The sequence below is a fragment of the Oncorhynchus keta genome, chromosome 7 (genome assembly GCF_023373465.1).
Source record: "Oncorhynchus keta strain PuntledgeMale-10-30-2019 chromosome 7, Oket_V2, whole genome shotgun sequence".
NCBI classification, from domain to species: Eukaryota; Metazoa; Chordata; class Actinopteri; order Salmoniformes; family Salmonidae; genus Oncorhynchus; species Oncorhynchus keta.
In genome coordinates this window covers 14,589,321-14,609,967 of record NC_068427.1, presented here as the reverse complement: position 1 = coordinate 14,609,967, position 20,647 = coordinate 14,589,321, and the positions used below count along the sequence as shown (strand labels likewise).

Here is a 20,647-nt window from a genome sequence, read left to right as displayed (position 1 = left end):
TGAGGAGAAACATGACTCAGTCCCCACTCAGGCAATCAGCTGTTAGGAGGCGTCCATTTCAGACAACCCCATTAGACTCACGATGGTGCCCAGACGACCTCTTTCATTTACACACCATTTGCATAATTTAAATGTCACTGGAAATCAAGAACTTTAGGAGCGGAGATACAGAAACAAGGGAGGGTGAGAAAATAAAAAGGTTGGCGCAGGTCTCGGAGGGTGACTGTGTAATGGAGTGAAAGTCAAAGGCTTTGTTTGACTCAGACAGCTTGACGAGGCGCCGTCACCGCGGCTCATAATTATCAATCAGGAGGAGGTGTGGGTTGAACTGACCGCCAGCTGGCTGGGCAGCCAAGGAGCTTCTGGGGGAACAAATATAAGTAATGAAGTAAATAGATGGAGGGAGGGAGAGATTTAATTGAAGATGTTGTTTCTCTAACCATCTCGGCCACATGCCTCGTGACCTCCCATCTGTTTCTGTAACAGTCTCAGTTTCTCCCGCGGAGAGGAGAATGAGAGGAGCGGGCCATTTTGGATTACTAGTCATAGACAGATAAAGAAACTGTATGTAGCATGGGGAGATTGATCTGCCAATTTGCAAGCAGAGCGTCAACGAGGATACAGGCTGAGTGTGTGATATTCAGGTGTCACACAAGTGATTCTCAGTTATCTGTCACGTGATTCCCAGATGACTACCAGTCAATACTCAGGTGATTTGTGGGTATTGCAGGGGTAAAGCACTGCATCATAGGAGTGGTTAGAGAGCTAACTAATGGTTCACTGGCTGGCTCGTGAATCACCATCCATGTCTTTTTCTATGTGCTAGAGGTCTTCACGGGTCCAAAAGGATGGCCCAGGACCCGAACGGACCCGAGGACAATCAGACCTGACCAGAATGGACCCGATATGGAAAAAAAGGGGACCCGGTCTCTGACAGACCAGAGAATAGTCAGACCCGAACCGATGGAACCCGGTCTCTGACAGACCAGAGAATAGTCAGACCCGAACCGATGGGACCCGAGTGACATTTTTAAAAATGTTCATCAGCTGTTCTGGTTAATGAATAGGTCTTTATACTGTATGTTGGCTATGACTTCTATAAGTCAATAAATTCACCTTATTGGTGTAAAAACAAATATGCTATAGGCTATGCAGAGCCGGTCCATTTGGGTCCACATGGCTCTTTAAGCTATAGTTACATAGACCCGTAACCCGATGACATTCAAACAGAACCCGACCAGGACCCGATGGACAAGTTAGAATTTAAATCGGGCACGGGTCTCTGGTATATCCGGTCCACCTGGACCTGTGAAGACCTCTAGTGTGTGCATCACCTATGCTACTGTGGAGTGACCCGTGATACCCCACAGTGATTCCAGAGGAGTAAAAGGAATAAAGACCATTTTAAGTGATTTTGCCACCTGTGAATTCAGAAAAACAAAATGTATATTTTGTCTCCTCTGTGTGTGTGAGTGTGTGTATGTGCTGTGTACAATCCAAACACTTGAAAAAAATGTAACCTTTATTTAACTAGACAAGTCAGTTAAGAACAAATTCATATTGACATTGACGGCCTACCTGGCCAAACCCGGACGACGCTGGGCCAATTGTAAGCGCCCTATGGGACTCCCAATCACAGCCGGATGTGATGCAGCCTGGATTCAAACCAGGGACTGCAGTCATGCTAATTGCACTGAGATGCAGTGCCTTAGACCGCTGCGCCACTCGGGAGCCCAAAAGAAAAAACAGCATATGGCATAAGCGAAAACCTGCTGTTAGCTATTTTTCTATGGAATAGACAAGGACCCAGACACTGTGACGCGAAAGTACATCAATGAACGTACACACACTCCAAACACTCAGACACATTAATTGGCAAACCTTCATAAAAGCCCTACTTCTGAGCGAAACGCTTTCATCCATGTGCATTAGGAGAGAAAAGGCTATCCCTCGTCCCAAGAGTATTGTGTCCCCTTTATTCAGCTCAACGGTGTGAGATTCTAATTGGCTCTTGAGATGCCTCGAATTCAGTATCTCAGCCAGGCACCGAGAAGCACAGAGAATAACTTTATACAGGATAATCTCCGGCGACCAGTGGGGTTGGATCATGATCATGAATTTCTCAGATGTTGTAGGTCTGGGTGCAAGTCCCAAAAACCTTCCATTACAAAACAAACTTTATAATAAGAAAGCGTATTCTCACAGTGTAAAATATCTCAGGAAAGTCAAGTAGAGGAGAGGCGAGTATAAAGGGGTTGAGAGGGGAGGAGAGACAGTGACAAGCAGAGGGTAAATAGAAGCTAATTTTGTTTTGACAGAATCACTTCTCACCTCTACTTCTTAGAGATCAAAACTAAAGAAGGTAACTCTCCCGATTGTGAATCAACACATCTCCTGTGCTACACGCTGCGATAACACGCTTAATCATTGCTACTCTCCCGTCCGGGACGGCTACAAGACCCTCCACTACCCACTCTTCTGCAAATCAGATCACATCTCGATCCAGCTCCTCCCCACTTACAGGCAGAAACTTAAACTTGAAGCATGCATGGTAAGGACTATTCAACGTTGGTCCGACCAATCAGAATATCTATGCTTCAAGACTGTTTTGATCCTGCAGACTAGGAAATGTTCTGGGTCTCCTCTGGGAATAGTATGCACCAACTGCATAGAGTATGTTGTTCCTACTGTGACGGTTAGAACTTATCCAAACCAAAAACACTGTATAGATGGCAGGATTCACACAAAACTGAAAGTGTTTTACCACTGCATTTAATCACAGCAAGGTGACTGGGAACATGGACATGCACAAACAAACTAGCAATTAGCGATTTAGCTCGATTCATGCTTTTTGAGGTCGGTTCAGATTCCGTTTGATTATTTCAAAAATAATTACGGTTTTCTATTTAGGTTTCGATACATTTGTTTACATTAAATGCACTATGCATTTAGTGAGTTGAATGCTGTAACAACACAGAATAAAGCTATTAACAAAAGTCCCATGATGGTACTGACTGCCCATTACTGCTTATCACTTAATGACCATCATTTATTTACATTACTCTACTTTAATAAAATATTTCAGTTGTTGTGTATATTACATTTATTTGATTGGATTACTTTATTATTTCATTCCAAGTGATCATCTCATCTCTTTAGAGCTGCTGCCGAGGCTGTTTGACAAAAATCACTATTTACAGTTCTTCAAAGAAAATAAGGCATACTTTTACGACTCCTGAATACCAAATATCAATCACTTAGATCATGTATTTTCAAGTAGAGATACTGTACCTTGCTCAGCAAGAGCTGCTCTCTGTATCCCCTCACAATTACGCATTCTTCGGTCTCTTCAGTAGCAGGCTTAAAATAACATAGACCGGACAAGCAGGTGTGGATTATGGTCATTGTAGTTTTATTTTTTTAGCAAAATTGACCCACTACTACATATTTTTTTACATGTATATTCTACCCATATTTTACATACATAGCACTTTTTTCTACAGAACTGTACATAGCAAGAATAAAGTCATGTGATATTCTGATATACATTACATCTAGGTAGATACCGTACAGCCAGGGGCGCTGCCAGGGATTTTGTGGCCTATGAAAAGATATCACATTGGGCCCCACGTCCACAGGCCACAACCAACCCTGGGGCAATTGCTGTAACGACACACCTCCAAAACCAAATTGACCAGTTCAAAGTTTTAAATGACTCTACCTTTGCAGGCTTGCAACTCTATTGTAGTCCAATATTTGCTGTACGATATTTACTGACAGTGAGCTGTGAAAATATAACACTGTGCAGACATGCATGTAACATTTTGCATACAGTGGAATTCACGATTTGATCCAAGACAGATACCCTCTATAAGAAATGTGCTAAAGGCCATATTTTACTGTCTAAATTATTTTCAATTATAATAATTTGTTCTTAACTGACTTGCCAAGTTAAATAAAGGTTAAAAAAAATCCTCTTGAGTAGTCTCATCATGGAATCTGTTCCTCTGGTGGCTGTGTTCCTTGTTAAATTGAGGTGCAACATCCATTTGCGTAGCAATCAGTGTTGCCTCAGAAAGGAGAGACCCCCATCCATCTCTAAGAGCCTGCATCTCTTCCTTTAAGGCTCTGATATTGGCTGCCTCTGTGCCAAGTGAGATTGTCCTGACTGGAGAATCACACTCATGTCCTCAATGCATTACAGTACCTGCAATTATGCCAAATGTCATGTCATTCAACACAATGCTGCTAACCTCCTTCTTCAGTTGGGAGTAGGGCTGGTTCAGGGGTATGGGGATGGGGAGACAGGGCTACTGAGCCTGAAGCTGCATCTGTTGGGCCTGGCACCAGGCAGGGGCAGGGACAACTGATTTACTATGAATAGCTTGCTAAAAGTTTCCCTGCATTGATTAAATATCAGCTAAAAGAGGAGCAAAATATAAATACTCAACATTTTCTGTGAAGATATTAAGTAACTTATGTTAGGGGAGCAAAAACAGCCTATTTCACCATGAACTGAGCTAACCGGTTCATTTCCACCACTCACAGACGACACCCACCTTCCTTTCTGAGAAATGGGGTGACATACTGTCATCCTTTCTTTTCTCTCTCCTATCTTTTTTTTCTTTCTTTTCATTGTTGGAAGCCAGATTTTTCTTTAGGAAGCTGAGACATGATGCTCCACCGACACTCCTCACTTGCAATTCGCTGCTAGCAAGTACTGTTCGGGGGCAGGGGGCAGGGGGCAGGGGGCAGGGGGCAGGAGGCTCTCTGGATGTTTACTTTTTGACAAAGTAATTTAAAAAAAGAAACCGCTCATTTTATTAGTACATTGAAAACAAAACATTATATTAATGATGATAGGTTAATAATTGAATATTGAAAAAAATGTACCTAATGTTGTAATAATTTTTTAAGGCCACTGTCAGTCACAGGCTCTTAGAATCATTCTACCTGTACATGATCATTTATCACTCCAGTGTTAATCTGCAATATTATAATTATTTGCCTACCTCCTCATGCCTTTTGCACACATTGTATATAGACTCCCCCTTTTTTTCTACTGTGTTATTGACTTGTTAATTGTTTACTCCATGTGCAACTCTGTGTTGTCTGTTCACACTGCTATGCTTTATCTTGGCCAGGTCGCAGTTGCAAATGAGAACTTGTTCTCAACTAGCCTACCTGGTTAAATAAAGGTGAAATAAAAAATAAAAATAAAAAAAACTGTAAGGGCCCTCCAGTTTTTTAGATAGACCGGCACTTTATACACACCACCTGGCTCCTGTTTCAATAATAATTGCTGAGTACCTGAAAGTTTACCATTTTTATAGGAGTGGTTGAAACATACTACTAGTGGATATTTGAGTAGATCAAAGGTTTCATATACTGTACCTCAACTGGTATGCCATCCAGCCCTGGAGTTTTCCATGGCCTAAAGGCTTTAATTGCATCTAGAAGTTCCTCCTCTGCAATTTGGCCCTCGTGCAAGTCTCTCTGTACAGCTGTTAATTTTACACTATTATTAGGGAAAAAATCCTTACAGTTAACTTCAGTTAGTGGAAATGGAGGAGACTGAAAAGAGAATGTATGCTTAAATTACTTTGCTTCCTCTTTCAAAATACAATTTTATAATTAAGTTTCTGTCAATTCTTTTTGGTTCCATTTCTATGTTGAAGATTCTATCTCTACTGTTATTTATTCTATTTCATTGTTAATAATATGAACTCTGTTGGCAGATTTTTTTTATTTGCATGACCTTTAAAAGCCACATGTTATAGTGTCCTACACTACAAGGGGATCTGCTGTATGTTCATGCAGGAAAAAGTCAGTTGTAAAAATCCTTTGTCTTGGTTAAAAACAGGTTGTCATCCAGTAGGCTTTGCTTATATGTGGAAATTCTGTAAGAGTGATGTGGATGCCAGTTATTTGAGGGTCCGACTGCATTTTTCCCCCATCAATACGTTTTTACTTTTGGTGCTAGCGTGAAGGATACAAGAAAGTAATCAAGACGACTAGCTTGATTAAGCCTCCTCCATGTACAGTATATCTCACCAAGTCTGTATACAGCTGCTCATTATCGGCTCACTTTGCAAGTTGTCGAAACAAAGGAAAGCCATATCTTGGACCATTTCTTTCAGTTCATTAAATCCGTTTGCCAAATAAAAAATTCAGCGTAAACATTATAGGCTCACTTATTCACATTCCTACAAACACTATAGAGGAAAGTTATTCATTCAGTTCATTTGATCAGAATGTCAGTAAAACGAGAGAAAGAAATTGAAAACAAGAACCATTCTTAAATGTTCATTACTTGCACGTTGCCTATTTGGAAGAAAAAATATATATCAAAAGAAATGTGCTCACATGTCATCCTTGTTATATTCTAGCATTACAAATACAGAACATTACGAATAGTATGTGGGCACCTTCTCATCGAACATCTCATTCCAAAATCATGGGAATTAATATGGAGGTGGTCCCCCCTTTGCTGCTATAACAGACTCCACTCTTCTGGGAATACTTTCCACTAGATGTTAGAACATTGCTGCAGGGACTTGCTTCCATTCAGCCACAAGAGCGTTAGTGAGGTCAGGCAATGATGTTGGGCGATTAGGCCTGGCTCGCAGTCAGTGTTCCATGGGATTGAGGTCAGGGCTCTGTGCAGGCCAGTCAAGTTTATCACACCACAGGAGGTAGGTGGCACCTTAATTGGGGAGAACGGGCTCATGGTAATCACTGGAGCGGAATAGGTGGAATGGTATCAACTACATCAAAGACGTGGTTTCCAGGTGTTTGATGCCATTCCATTTGCGCCGTTGGGACCACTATTATGAGCCGTTCGCCCCTCAACAGCCTCCTGTGTTCCCCACTAATCTCGACAAACCATTTCTGTATGGACCTTGCTTTGTGCACGGGGGCATTGTCATGCTGAAACAGGAAAGGGCCTTCCCCAAACTGATGATTGGTATCCAATTTATACATCACAACACCAAAAATAGTACATCATCCAAATTTTTGAAACGGGCGAGGCTAATCCTGAATGCTGATTGGTTAAAACCGCATTCCAGACGGTTTCTATGCCACAAGTTACCACCAGCTAAATTGATGACGTTAAATGGCTATTTTTTTCTCTGTTCCATCTGAGTGGAACAGAGAAACGTTCTTAAACCAGTTACTATTGGCTTTACCAGTTTAATGTAGCATACCATTAGTTTGTTTTGATTTACCAGCCGTGAGCAGGCGGATTCAACCGACCCTGGTGACCATGGGCCTAACGGATTGCCGATGTGCGTCGGAGCACATTATTATATTAAATCCTTTATGTTTTTATATTGTATCATAACCTTATGAAATGAGTCAATACATCAAAACTATTCGTTCTAATTCACATCTGAGTAGCCACAATATAACTATGTTCCGAGCCTTACATTCAGTTTAGATCAAATACGAATAAACACCAAACCATTATTTAACATTTTAAGGCTTGTGCAGTCCTGTAAATCACCCCTTTTCTTTTGCCGATTATCTCAAACGTGAATCTACATCTGCATTGTCCAAGACTCAAGAATAAGTAAGAATAAGAATAAGCTATACCAAAATAAGTTTATAGGACTGTAAGGGCACCTAGCCCGTTATGGATTGTTCGAGGCCTAGTAGCCTGATGGAGCCAAAAACCAACAACAGTTTTTTCCAAAAGTTGATGAGAATCATTTTTTTTTTTTTGTGTAGTGTGGTGTAATGCTGTAGTGTGGTTTTTGTGTAGTGTTGTGTAGAGTGGTAATGTGTAGTGTTGTGTAATTCTGTGTATTGGGAACTAGCTTAGGAGGCCACATTGTAAACTTTGAGTCCCTGAAGAGCTGGTTGATTACATACAGTTTATCCAATACTAAGCGCACATTCTGGTTCTCTGCTCTGTTTTTAAAAAATGGAATAAAGGATGTGTCATCTCTCTTATTTCTTGGGGGAGTTGATCGTTGATAGAGAATGGTGTGCCCTTCAACTCCCTACCCCTTTCCATCACGGCCACCTTCGTCTTGTAATGGGATAGTCTAGCAACAATGGGCCAGGGTTTCTGGGGAACCCTTCGACCAAAACGATGCGCCCTTTGGAAATCAATTTTATTCACCTGTTTGTTGGACATTTTTTCATGAAATCCCTTCACCTTTTATTCTGTTTCATTTTCATTCTCCTTCACTCCCAGTATAAAAATATATATAAGTATAAGTAGCTCCGCTTTCATTTGAGTGTTATCACTCAGGAGTTTCTCTGTCGTTGAGTGTAGGGAGTCTACTGTCGCTTTCAAGATTTTGTGTTTAGTCCTTATTTCTTCCATTAATTTGTTGCTGTAATCCATTTCTACCTTGAGGGCTTCAATGCCCTCTATTACTCCGGGCAATAGATCAAGCTTTTGTAGCTGTATGTTCATTCTTGCCAGCAATGCGTTGTCCTTCTTTGACATTGTTGTAACCACCTCCTCTTCCATTGTTTTGTTTGATTCTTTGGAAGGACATTTCTCCTCTGTTTCATTGGATGATTTATTTGACTGCTGCTCAAGCATATCAAACTGAGGATCTATAGAACGTTTGACGTTTTCTGTGTTATCCAGAGTGTAGTTATCTCTTTCCCCACTTACTTCAAGATGTCCACCATTGTTCCTAAACCCAAGAAAGTGAAGGTAACTGAACAAAATGACTATCCCCCCACAGAACTCACTTCTGTCATCATGAAGTGCATTGAGAGGCTTGTTAAGGATTATATCACCTCCACCTTACCCTAAACCCACTACAATTTGCATACCGCCACAAAATATCCATGGACGACGCAATCGCACCGCACACTGCCCTATGCCACCTGGACAAGAGGGATACCTACTGTATGTGAGAATGCTGTTCATCGACTACAGCTCAACCTTCAACACTATAGTGCCCTCCAAGACCATCACTAAGCTCAGGGCTCTGGGTCTGTACAGCTCCCTGTGCAACTGGGTCCTAGACTTCCTGAATTTAGCAGCATGCACAATGTTTTTCTCATGATAACCTCTTCTTTGTGGAACCCACCCAGGTGAAGATTCTGTCTGTGCTGTATACGATGCTATGTAACTATTTAACCCCAGGTTGTGAAGGTAGGCAACGACACCTACGCCACACCGATCCTCAACACAGGGGCTCCACAGGGGTCCGTGCTCAGCCCCCTCCTGTACGCCCTGTTCACCCATGACTGTGTATGCTAAACACGTCTCCAATGCTGACAACACAACACTGGTACTGTAGGCCTGATTACCAACAATGACGAGTCAGCCTACAGGGAGGAGGTGAGAGCCCTGGCAGAGTGCTGGGAAGAAAATAACCTCTGCCTCAACGTCATAAAATGAAAGAGCTGATTGTGAAATATGTGAGACAACAGAGAGCACGCCACCATCCATATCAATGGGGCCACCATGGAGCCACCATGGAGAGGGTCAATAGCTTCAAGCTCCTTGGCATGCACATCACTGAAGACCTGTTATGGTCCCTTCAAACTGACAGCGTAGTGAAAAAGGTGCAACAGCACCTCTTCAACCTCAGTAGGCTAAAGAAATTTGACATGGCCCCTAAGAACATCCCAAACTTCTACAGATGCACCATCGAGAGCATTCTGTGGGGCCGTATCACTGCCTGGTATGGCACCTGCACTGCCCGCAACCTCAGGACTCTCCAGTGGGTGGTGCGGTCACCCCAACGCATTGCCTGCCCTCTAGGACATCTATATCCCCCGATGGGTGTCACAGGAAGGACCTCAACCACCTGTGCCATGGCCTGTTCACCCTTCTACCATCTAGAAGTCAGAGACAGTACAGGTGTATAAAAGCTGGGACACAGAGACTGAAAACGGACATCACTAGTCGGCCTACGCCCGGTACCCTGCCCTGCACCTTAGAGGCTGCTGCTCTATGTACTGTACATAGAGTCATTGAACACAGGTCACTTTAATAATGTTTACATACTGTTTTATGTATATATCGTATTCTAGTCATGGTTCCTCCAATATAACGACTGCTGTATCAACCAGTTCTATTCATTTACTGTCCATATTGTCTGTACATACCAGATGTATACAAAACAATAGAAACACCCGATCTTTCCATGACACAGACTGACCAGGTGCATCCAAGTGAAAGCTAGGATCCCTTATTGATGTCACTTCAATCATTTCAAATTGTATTTGTCATATGCGCCGTCATATATGTAGAAATGCTTACTTACGAGCCCTTTCCCAACAATGTACTTAAAAATTAGGCAAATTAACAAATAGATAAAAAATGAAATTGTAACACAATAAAATAACAATAACGAGGCTATATACAGGATATATACAAAGCGTACCGATACTGAGTCAGTGTTGTGGGGTAGGAGATAGGTGGGTGGTGGATTGAGTTAAGGTTGAAGAGGCATTGTCGTGCCCTCTTCACGGCTGTGTTGGTGTGCTAGGACCATTGGTGTGTATTGGGTATATGTTGTGTAATTTGTCAGATATTACTGCACTTTCGGAGCTAGAAGCACAAGCATTTTGCTACACCCGCAATAACATCTGCTAATCACGTGTATTTAACCAATAAAATTTGATTGGATGTAGCGATTTGGACACAGAGGAGGAACTTGAAGCTCTCGACCGTCTCCTCTACAGCCCCGCCGATGTGAATGGGGACGTGCTCAGCATCCGTTTCCTGTAGTCCATGTAGTCCTTTTCCTGTAGGCCCATCACAAAGTCCAGTATCCAATTGCGGAGGGAGGTATATTAATCCCCTGGTCCTTAACTTAGTGATAAGCTTGAAGGGCACTATGGTGTTGAATGAGATGTAGTCAATGAACCTCAACGAACCTTTACCTCCGCACATTGACTTGGTACCGGTACCCCCTGTATATAGCCACGTTATTGTCATTTTTTTGCGTTACTGTTTATTTTATTTTATACTTAAGAAAACATTTACAAAATAAACTTAACTCTATTTCTTGCACTGCATTGTTGGTTAAGGGCTTGTAAGTAAGCATTTTACAGTTGTATTTGATATAAAATTTGATTTGATTTGAACAGCATCCTCACATAGGCGTTCCTTTAGTCCAGAAGGCAGAGGGTCGTGTGGAATGCAATAGAGATCGCAACATCTGTGGATCTGTTGGGGGCGGTATGCTAATTGGATTGGGCCCAGGGTGTCTGGGATGTTGCTTTTGATGTGAGCCATGACCAGCCTTTCAAAGCATTTTATGGCTACAGAGCTGAGTGTCACGTGGAGAAAGTAATTTAGACACGTTAGATTGGCATTCTTGGGCACGGGGACTGTGGTGGCATAGCCGGAAGTAGGGGTGCTGAGGATGCTGCAGCACCCCTTGAAAAATCTGAAATAAATAAATAATACAAAATTAATAATAAGTAGTGCACTGGGCCTTCACTCTTTCTGTATTAGGAGACCGATATAGCAGTATGTAACCCTCTCCTTCTTCCAGCGGCTATGTATGGTGGTCTGCTTGAAACGTGGGTTTTACAGACTGGGTCAGGGAGATGTTAGTGAGGACACTTGCTAGCTGGTAAGCACATGCTCTGAGTACGCATCCTGCTAATCCGCCTTTTTAAAAGTCTTACTCACATCAACTACGGAGGACGGAACAGCTGGTGCTCTCATGCTTGGTTCAGTGTTTCTTGCCTCGAAGCAGTGTAGAAGGCACTTAGCTTATCTGGGAGGCATCACTGGACAGCTCGTGGCTGGGTTTCCCTTTATAATCCATGATAGTTTGCAGAGCCTCAGAGCCAGTGTCGTAGGATTCGATCTCAGTCCTCTATTGATGCTTCACCTGTTTGATGGTTCGTTGGAGAGCTAAAGGGATTTCTTATAAGCGTCCATATTTTGTCCCGCTCCTTGAAAGCGGCAGCTGTAGCCTTTAGCTCAGTGCGGCTGTTGCCTGTGATACATTGCTTCTGGTTAGGACATGAACGTACGATCACTGTGGGGAGTACGTTGTCGATGCACTTATTAATGAAGCCGGTGACTGATGTGGTAAACTCCTCAATGCCATCGGATGAATCCCAGAACATATTCCAATCTGTGTTGGCGAAACTGTCTTGTGGCTTAGCGTCCGCCTCATTGGATAACTTCCATATTGAGCACATCACTGGCACTTCCTATTTTAGTTTTGCTTGTAAGCAGGAATTAAGAGGATGTAGTTATGGTCAGGTTTTCCAAATGGAGGGCAAGGGAGAGCTTTGCATGCATCTGTGTGTGTAAAGTAGAGGTGATCTAAAGTTTTTTCGCCGGCTAATAGGAGCGCCACATCTATGTGAGAATTTTCTTGTTTGGTTAGGACCTTATATGGCTGGTTGAGTGCAGTCTTAGTGTCAGCATCAGTTTGTGGTGGTAAATAGACGGCTTTGAAAAATATAGATGAAATCACTCTTGGTAAATACTTTGGTCTATAGTTTCATGAGGGATTCTAGCTCAGGCGGGCAGAACCTCAAGACTTCCTTAAATCAGGGATCGTACACACTGTGGTATCCCAGGAGGTCTACCCTGGGGGATGGTAATAGAGGGGAGGTACGTGAGGCGACGTTGGCTCCCTCTGCTGGGAATACGGGAGCTGGGCACCCCGACACGGACAGCTAGGTGGAGGTAATTAGAGGAAAGTGCCAACCAGCCGTGGAGGCTAAATAAAAGAGGCGCGATGGCACACCGCGGGAGAGAAGGGAGAGAGACAGACACCAGTTAAGAGAGAGAAGGAAGACCAAGCAAAACTTAAGATATTTCTTTGATATATTTATTTTCTGTTTTAGTAAATTTGTTTTTGCCGGACTAAAGCCTCCCTGTCTCTATGTCGATCTCTGCACGCTCAACACCCCACGGTTTACCACAAGACAATGTTGTTGACAAAGAGACCCCCCTCAATTTATCAGACGCAGCTGTTCTGTCCTGCCGATATATAGAAAAAACAGCTAGATTTATATTTTCTATGTCCTTGTTCAGCCACGACTCGGTGAAACATGTTACAGTTCTTCAGTTGATCAAGGTTAGTAATCTTCATCCAAATCAAGGTTAGTAATCGCTGTTTTGATGTCCAGAAGGTTTTCCTGGTCATATGAAACGTTGACCAAAACACGTAGGATTAATCCACCGCATCCGCCAGTATCGCACTTCCGCATATCCGTTTTTCTTTACGACCCCCACAAGTGTCAGGAGACTCATCTCCAAGTCAGTACCGGTAATGTGCCAACAGCTGTTTTTGGGAACGTTTCGAACCGTTTGGGCTACAAAATAATGGGACAATGCTCCGTGCCACAAGGCTAGGATTGGAATGGTTTCACGAACATGACAGTGAATTCAGCTTACTGCAGTGGCCTGCCCAGTCACCAGATCTCCATCCAATTGAGCATTTGTGGGATGAGTTGGAATGAGCTATTCAGAGTAGAGATCCACTACCAGCCAACTTGACACAACTGTGGGAAGCACTGGAGTCAACATGGGCCAGCATCCCTGTGGAATGCTTTCGACACCTTGTAGAGTCCATGCCCCAACAAATTGAGGATTTTCTGAAGGTGTTCCTAATGTTTCGTACACTCCGTGTATATGTAAATATACATTCCAGACTCTGATATTGCTGGTTCTGATATTTCTTAAATCTCTTGTTTGTTTCTGTTGTTTTTTTGTCGTTTTTTGTTGTTTATTGCATCGCTAGATATTACTGCCTTGTTGGAGCTAGAAACATAAGCAGTCTTCTGCACCTGCACTAACATCTGTTATTCCAATCTATGTACACAACCAATAAGCTTTGATTTGATTAGATGTTGTTACTGAAATCAACACAAACAACTGAAGAGCATCTGCATGATGTGAAAATTCCCTGGCCAAAACACACACTGGCGTCATACCAGAAATAATCAGTGCCATCACAGAAAATGTACTATATGAGGGTGATGGGAATGATCATGCCCGGACATTTTCAATTCTGCAACCCATGCACTTCCCACCTGGGTGGCTAGTGGAAATCTATTAAAAACACCTTCCTTCCCCCCTGCTCTGCAATTCCCCCACGTCACACGGACTGCAGTTATCACCAGGAAAGGTAATTCAATTCCTCAGGTTTAAACGACTTTAATGGCAATTAACTAGGCAAAGGTTTAGGCCTGTCTGGCTCTCTGTGATATGGGAATGGAGGGAGACAGAAATAGAGAGAAGGAAAGAGTTGTCTGCCGGAGTGTTTTCCATCCCTTTAATCCTACACATGGGGTATCAGTGAGTGTTAAACATCACTCACACACAAAGGGACCCTCGGACAGGGCTGACAAACACTACACAAAAACATTCAGCTAGAATGTTAAGCTAGTAAGACCATATCTGAGCTATTGGGTTGGACGCAAAATGGCTACGACAAAGCCAGCATTTTTGCACAACCTTTCTGGGGACTGTAGTGTTTGGAGTTTACTGGTAGATTTGAGAGAAAAATGGCCACCCAGTACAGACCAGGTGGATTATGGGTGTTGAAGTGTTCAGGAGCCTCTCGGGTCTGACTCTTGGTCTAAATGTTCAACATTGGACCCTTGAGACACACCATGACTCATAGGAAGTTTCTCTGTCACGGCCTAAAAGGGATTAAATGTAGCATTTTAGTGGCCATTAAGGAGGCCATCACACGCGTACCCCTAAACCGTTGGCATTTTAAAGAGTGTGCACAAAGTAGCTTTATGATTTAAAGATCCTGTTACCTAGATTAACATTGCAGAGGGATTTCTGATGGATTTTCAGTGGAATCTAGAAGTGTTGTCTGTTGTTTCTCAAGGTTTATTGGTCCTGTGTGTTGAGATGTGGCGGTGGTGAGCAGCTGGTTGTGACTCAATTCAAGTCCCTGCCTTCCTGAAATGTATTTCACTTTCAGATATAACTTACTGCTGTTCAAACACAGCCATAACTCCTGTGAACATTGTGCGTTATCAACAATGAACCTCGTGTGTAAATGGAGCTTTTATACCACCTTCAATGTGGCAGTTCCCTTGACCTGTTAATTGAAAACTGACATCCACTATTCTCGGTAAGGGAGATGGGTTGAATGACATACCTCTTATCTTGTTATCTGCTTTCATACTGAGGGTAACCTTGAAGGAATATAAGTAGCTACCCACTGGGCACAGACGTCAGTTCAACGTCTAGTTTTGATTTATATTTGGTTGAGTTGCCAACTAATGTGATTTCAATGTGAAATCAACACAAACTGTCACCATGTCGTTGGATCACGTAAATTTAGAATTTGTTCAAACTGAGCTGAAATCAAAGTTTTTTTTTACACAAAAATAATTACAAGAATATTGCAGTTTAGATTTTGTCTGAAGTACCGCTGAGCAAAATCAGGTAAATTGATCAACTTGTCTTGACATCACATTGTTGTTTTTAACTGTATAGATGATGTATTATCAATTTTGTTTCAGTCTATTCTGAACGTTTTCAGACAATGCAATGAAAAAATTGTTCACTAAAATTCCAAAAATCTAACTTGAGTTAATAACTGATTAACTCTAACAGCGCAGTTCTTTCCAGACACCCAATCTCATTCTAACGTAGAAGAGTAGTTATGTGTTCAATGCCTAAAATAGCTCTATATTTAAAAAAAAAGATAAATAAGGAGACAGAGCGTTAACTTCACTGTTCTTTTCACTGTACTTCTTCCAACGGTCACTGACCAACATACAGTGGGGCAAAAAAGTATTTAGTCAGCCACCAATTGTGCAAGTTCTCCCACTTAAAAAGATGAGAGAGGCCTGTAGTTTTCATCATAGGTACACTTCAACTATGACAGACAAAATGAGAAAAAAAATCCAGAAAATCACATTGTAGGATTTTTAATGAATTTATTTGCAAATTATGGTGGGAAATAAGTATTTGGTCAATAACAAACAAGCAAGATTTCTGGCTCTCACAGACCTGTAACTTCTTTTTTAACAGGCTCCTCTGTCCTCCACTCATTACCTGTATTAATGGCACCTGTTTGAACTTGTTATCAGTATAAAAGACACCTGTCCACAACCTCAAACAGTCATGCTCCAAACTCCACTATGGCCAAGACCAAAGAGCTGTCAAAGGACACCAGAATCAAAATTGTAGACCTGCACCAGGCTGGTAAGACTGAATCTGCAATAGGTAAGCAGCTTGGTTTGAAGAAATCAACTGTGGGAGGAATTATTAGGAAATGGAAGACTGATAATCTCCCTCGATCTGGGGCTCCACGCAAGATCTCACCCCATGGGGTCAAAATGATCACAAGAACGGTGAGCAAAAATCCCAGAATCACACGGGGGGACCTAGTGAATGACCTGCAGAGAGCTGGGACCAAAGTAACAAAGCCTACCATCAGTAACACACTACGCCGCCAGGGACTCAAATCCTGCTGTGAGTGTGTTTTTTTTTGTAAGCGAACACATGCAGAATACTCATATAATGAAGGCTTTACAACTCTATCATTCATACCTTCTTCTTAGATGGGGCTTCAAAGGTTAGGACATTTTTCATTGTCACAGAAAAAGAAATATTCATGAGTCAAAATGGGAAAGACCTTCAAAATATCTTCCCCGAGGATCTCTCTGTTTCTCTCTTTTTCAAATATTCACGCAGGAAGACCTTCACAACACACAAAAACAGATCCTTCCAAAGCATCTCTTTCCCTCTCTCTTCTTCAAGCACTCAAACAACATGTACAAAGTGTTTGAATGAGCTTTTTTCTGTTTCCTATCACCCGAAGATTGCCCCACAGGACAAGAGAGTGGTGAGATTGGTCAGTTAATAACACTGTAGTATCGGCTGTTTTGATAATTTAGGATCTTTTCAAACTTTGCTCCAATATTTTATCGGTGCCTGCATACAATTTACTGTTGAAAGAGAAAGAAAAATAGATGGAGAGGCCATAAAACTTTACACATTTTACAAAACTACAAAATATCAGATTTCAGAACAGAATATAGTCTTTCACACCAATATTTTTCCTGAATTACCCCTTTATATGCCTGTTATGGCTAGGGTAATATTGGGGTGAGACGAACCAGGTTTTAATCCCTGCTAGGGTGTTACTCACTTCCACCATTCACTACAGTATCTATGACTGATTCTTCCCTATGCCCCATCCACCTCTATTGCCTGGAAGGCTTAAGGGAGGATGAATGAACCCTTTCAGCCAGACAGCACAAACTCCACCATGCTCCCACATTCTGCACAGCATACACCTCTACACAATACATCTGTCATATTCAGGCCAGACAGGGTCATGCAGAAAATGTGTGAATGCTCACCCAGAGCGTTTTGAAAGATGAGGAAATGTTGATGTTTGTGACATTCAGCATTGTGGTGAATGCTTTTGCTGAACTCTGAGTATAGTTTGAGAACTTTGACGGTGAACCTTGGGACATGTAGATTTATTCTGTCTAACTTGAATATATTTGGGCATACTCTGGCCTTGAAGTAGAATCCATCTCATCGAGCCACGAGATGTCAAACAGAAAAGATGCATGCCTTTATGCAAGGTCGTGTGTGTGTGTGTGTTACCGCACGTAGAGTACATACCTCTCCCTGTTGAATTTAAGCGAGTGCAGGATGGCTGGGCGTCTCTGGCGAAGGTTCCACAGGTGTAGCGTGTCGTCTGCACATGCCGTAACCAGCGCCCCCTGAAGGTGAGACAAACAAACAGAACACAGACAGTCAGTACACTTGATTGGGATCAATTCGAATTGAAGGTAGTCAATTCAGGAAGTAAACAGGAATAATAACTAAATTATAGAAAAAAATGATTGACATTTTTTTATGACTTCTCAATAAACTGAAAAGTAGACAGTATTTATTTCCAAAACATTTATCAATTCCTGAATGAACTGCCTTCAATTGGACCCCAACCCTGGTACACTGACTCCATCATTACTATGCTGATCACTGCTATGTAAACCGTGGACTAATGCTACTCATAATGAACTCTGACTCTCGAACTGTCTAACAAACTACGATCAATACATACCCCTGAGCTACTGCATACTCCTGCCAAGGAATGGTACTTATAATAAATGCAAATCAGTTTCAAAAGTTGGGAGGAAGACTGAACCCTTATGGAAAAACCACATGGATTTCAAATGTAAACATGTGATCTTGTGTGATCTTGTGTGATTTAAAGTGAAGTTAATGTGAAAACATCTTAAGCAACATGTGAAACAACACGTGATAACAACAAAACTACACGTGACTGACAACATATGTATCAGAATATGATTTTATGTGAAATGAATGTGCAATAAATGTGACAAGATGGGGACGCAAAATTTCAACATGTGATACCATGAAACTACGCGTGACAACATTTGAGCACATGAGAAAACCCAGGTGTCAACTGTAATTTTGAATTTGAATTTTCCTTTTGAAGACATAATTGACATTAATAACATTTAAAGAGTCCTGGTCCCCTGAATATTTATGTCTAGTTACAGTCAAAATATGGTACATCTACAAGTATACTTAACAAATATATTAAACGCAACATGTAAAGTGTTGGTTTACACAACCGCAGACCACGTATAACGACACCAGCCCAGGACCTCCACATCTGGCTTCTTCACCTGCAAGATCGTCTGAGACCAGCCACTCGGACAGCTGATGAAACTGTGGGTTTGCACAACCAACAAATTTCTGCACAAATTGTCAGAACCGTCTTAGGGAAGCTTATCTGCGAGCTCGTCGTCGTCACCAGGGTCTTGACTTGACTGCAGTTTGACAGCGTAACCATCTTCAGTCGCAAGGATCTGTAACCAATTCCTGGAGGCTGAAAATGTCCCAATTCTTCCATGGCCTGCATACTCACCAGACATGCCACCCATTGAGCAGGTTTGGGATGCTCTGGATCAACGTATGACAGCTTGTTTCAGTTCCCACCAATATCCCGCAACTTCGTGGAGCCATTAAAGGAGTGGGACAACATTCCACAGGCCATAATCAGCCTGAACAACTCTGTGTGAAGGAGATGTGTTGGGTTGTATGAGGCAAACGGTGGTCACACCTGATACTGACTGGTCATCTAATCCCGGCCCCTAATAATGCATATCTCTATTCACAGTCATGTGAAATCCATAGATTAGGACCTTTTGAATTTGTTTCAGTTGACTGATTTCCTTATGAACAATAAGTCAGTAAAATCTTTGAAATTGTTGCATGTGGAGTTTATATTTTTGATCAGTGTAGTTACTGTATGTTTATAGATTAATTCAGGTGTTAATGTTAAAGGAACAGTATGCTGCTGTACATAGGACTCACAACAGATTGGCAATAATACATTTCTGAACTTTACTAAAGTTACAGTATAAATAAACATATATAACAACTTGAAGGTGTTATTTTTATAACATTACAGTATGCTGCTATATAAGAATCTTGTATAATTGTTTACTGTGGTGACCAAACTTAGGGCTTAAATGGGATTTGAACACATAACCTCTTGGTTGCAACCCAATATTTTGAAAATAAGGTACCATCACTGGGCTTTGATAGGTGGTGGCAATGTACTGGTGGGTCTCATTAGCATATTTGGGGGGCGTGGTCAAATATATGTGAACAACTGTTAGTGGAAGTGTTGTAGCTGTTTAAGTGTTTGGTTATGCTAATGCAAGTAGAGAACATTTTCTTTGATACTGTCTTTCAGTAAACTTCACAAGAGAATGTGTCAGTAATGAGCTAAAGTGTGAAGAGGTTATTGTGCATATTCCAGTAACTTAATGGCAACTTGTTGTCAGAAGTTACTGGAATCTGATTGTCAGTAAGTTCATGTAAAAGTCACAATAACTTAGTTAATGTTGTCTGTTCATAAACTTTAAGCTTGTACATTCAGTTCTCCAGCCCTAATATACACTGACTGTACAAAACATTAGGAACACATTCCTAACAGTTGCCCTCAGAACAGCCTCAACTGCTCTACAAGGTGTCGAAAGCGTTCCACAGGGATGCTGGCCCATGTTCACTCAAATGCTTCCTGCAGTTGTGTTACGTTGGCTGAATGTCCTTCGGGGGGGTGGACCATTCTTGATACACACAGGACATTTTTGAGTGTGAAAAACCCAGCAGCGTTGCAGTTCTTGACACACTCAAACCAATGCGGCTGACACCTACTACCAAACCCCGTTCAAAGGCACTCAAATATTGTGTCTTGCCCATTCACCCTCTGAGTAGCACACATACACAATCCATGCCTCAATTGTCTCAAGGCTTAAAACTCCTTCTTTAACCTGACTTCACCCCTTCATCTACACTGATTGAAGTGGATTTAACAGGTGACATAAAAAGGGATCATAGCTTTCACCTGGTCAGTCTGTCATGGAAAGAGCAAGCGTTCCAAATGATTTGTACCCTCAGTGCATATATAAATATATATAAACATATACACACAGTGCATTCTGAAAGCATTCAGACCCCTTGACTTTATCCTCATTTTGATACATTACAGCCTTATTCTAAAATGTATTAAGTAATGATTTTCCCCACATCAATCGACACACAATACACCGTGATGACAAAGCGAAAACATTTTTGTTGTTGTTGTAAATGTATTAAACATAAATACCTTTATTTACATTAGTATTCAGAAACTTCACTTAGTACTTTGTTGAAGAACCT

At 41.8% G+C, this 20,647-nt stretch overlaps 1 protein-coding gene across 12 annotated transcripts in view; it reads right to left on the bottom strand.

Moving 5' to 3' along the window:
• stxbp5l (syntaxin binding protein 5L) overlaps nucleotides 1-20,647 on the bottom strand; it is a 258,352-nt gene that overhangs the window by 98,505 nt on the left and 139,200 nt on the right. For all 12 annotated transcript variants that reach the window (XM_052522027.1, XM_052522030.1, XM_052522028.1 and 9 more), the window contains one exon: nucleotides 17,567-17,667. In XM_052522027.1, coding sequence (XP_052377987.1) covers nucleotides 17,567-17,667 — 101 coding nt within the window. The remainder of the gene's footprint in view (nucleotides 1-17,566; nucleotides 17,668-20,647) is intronic.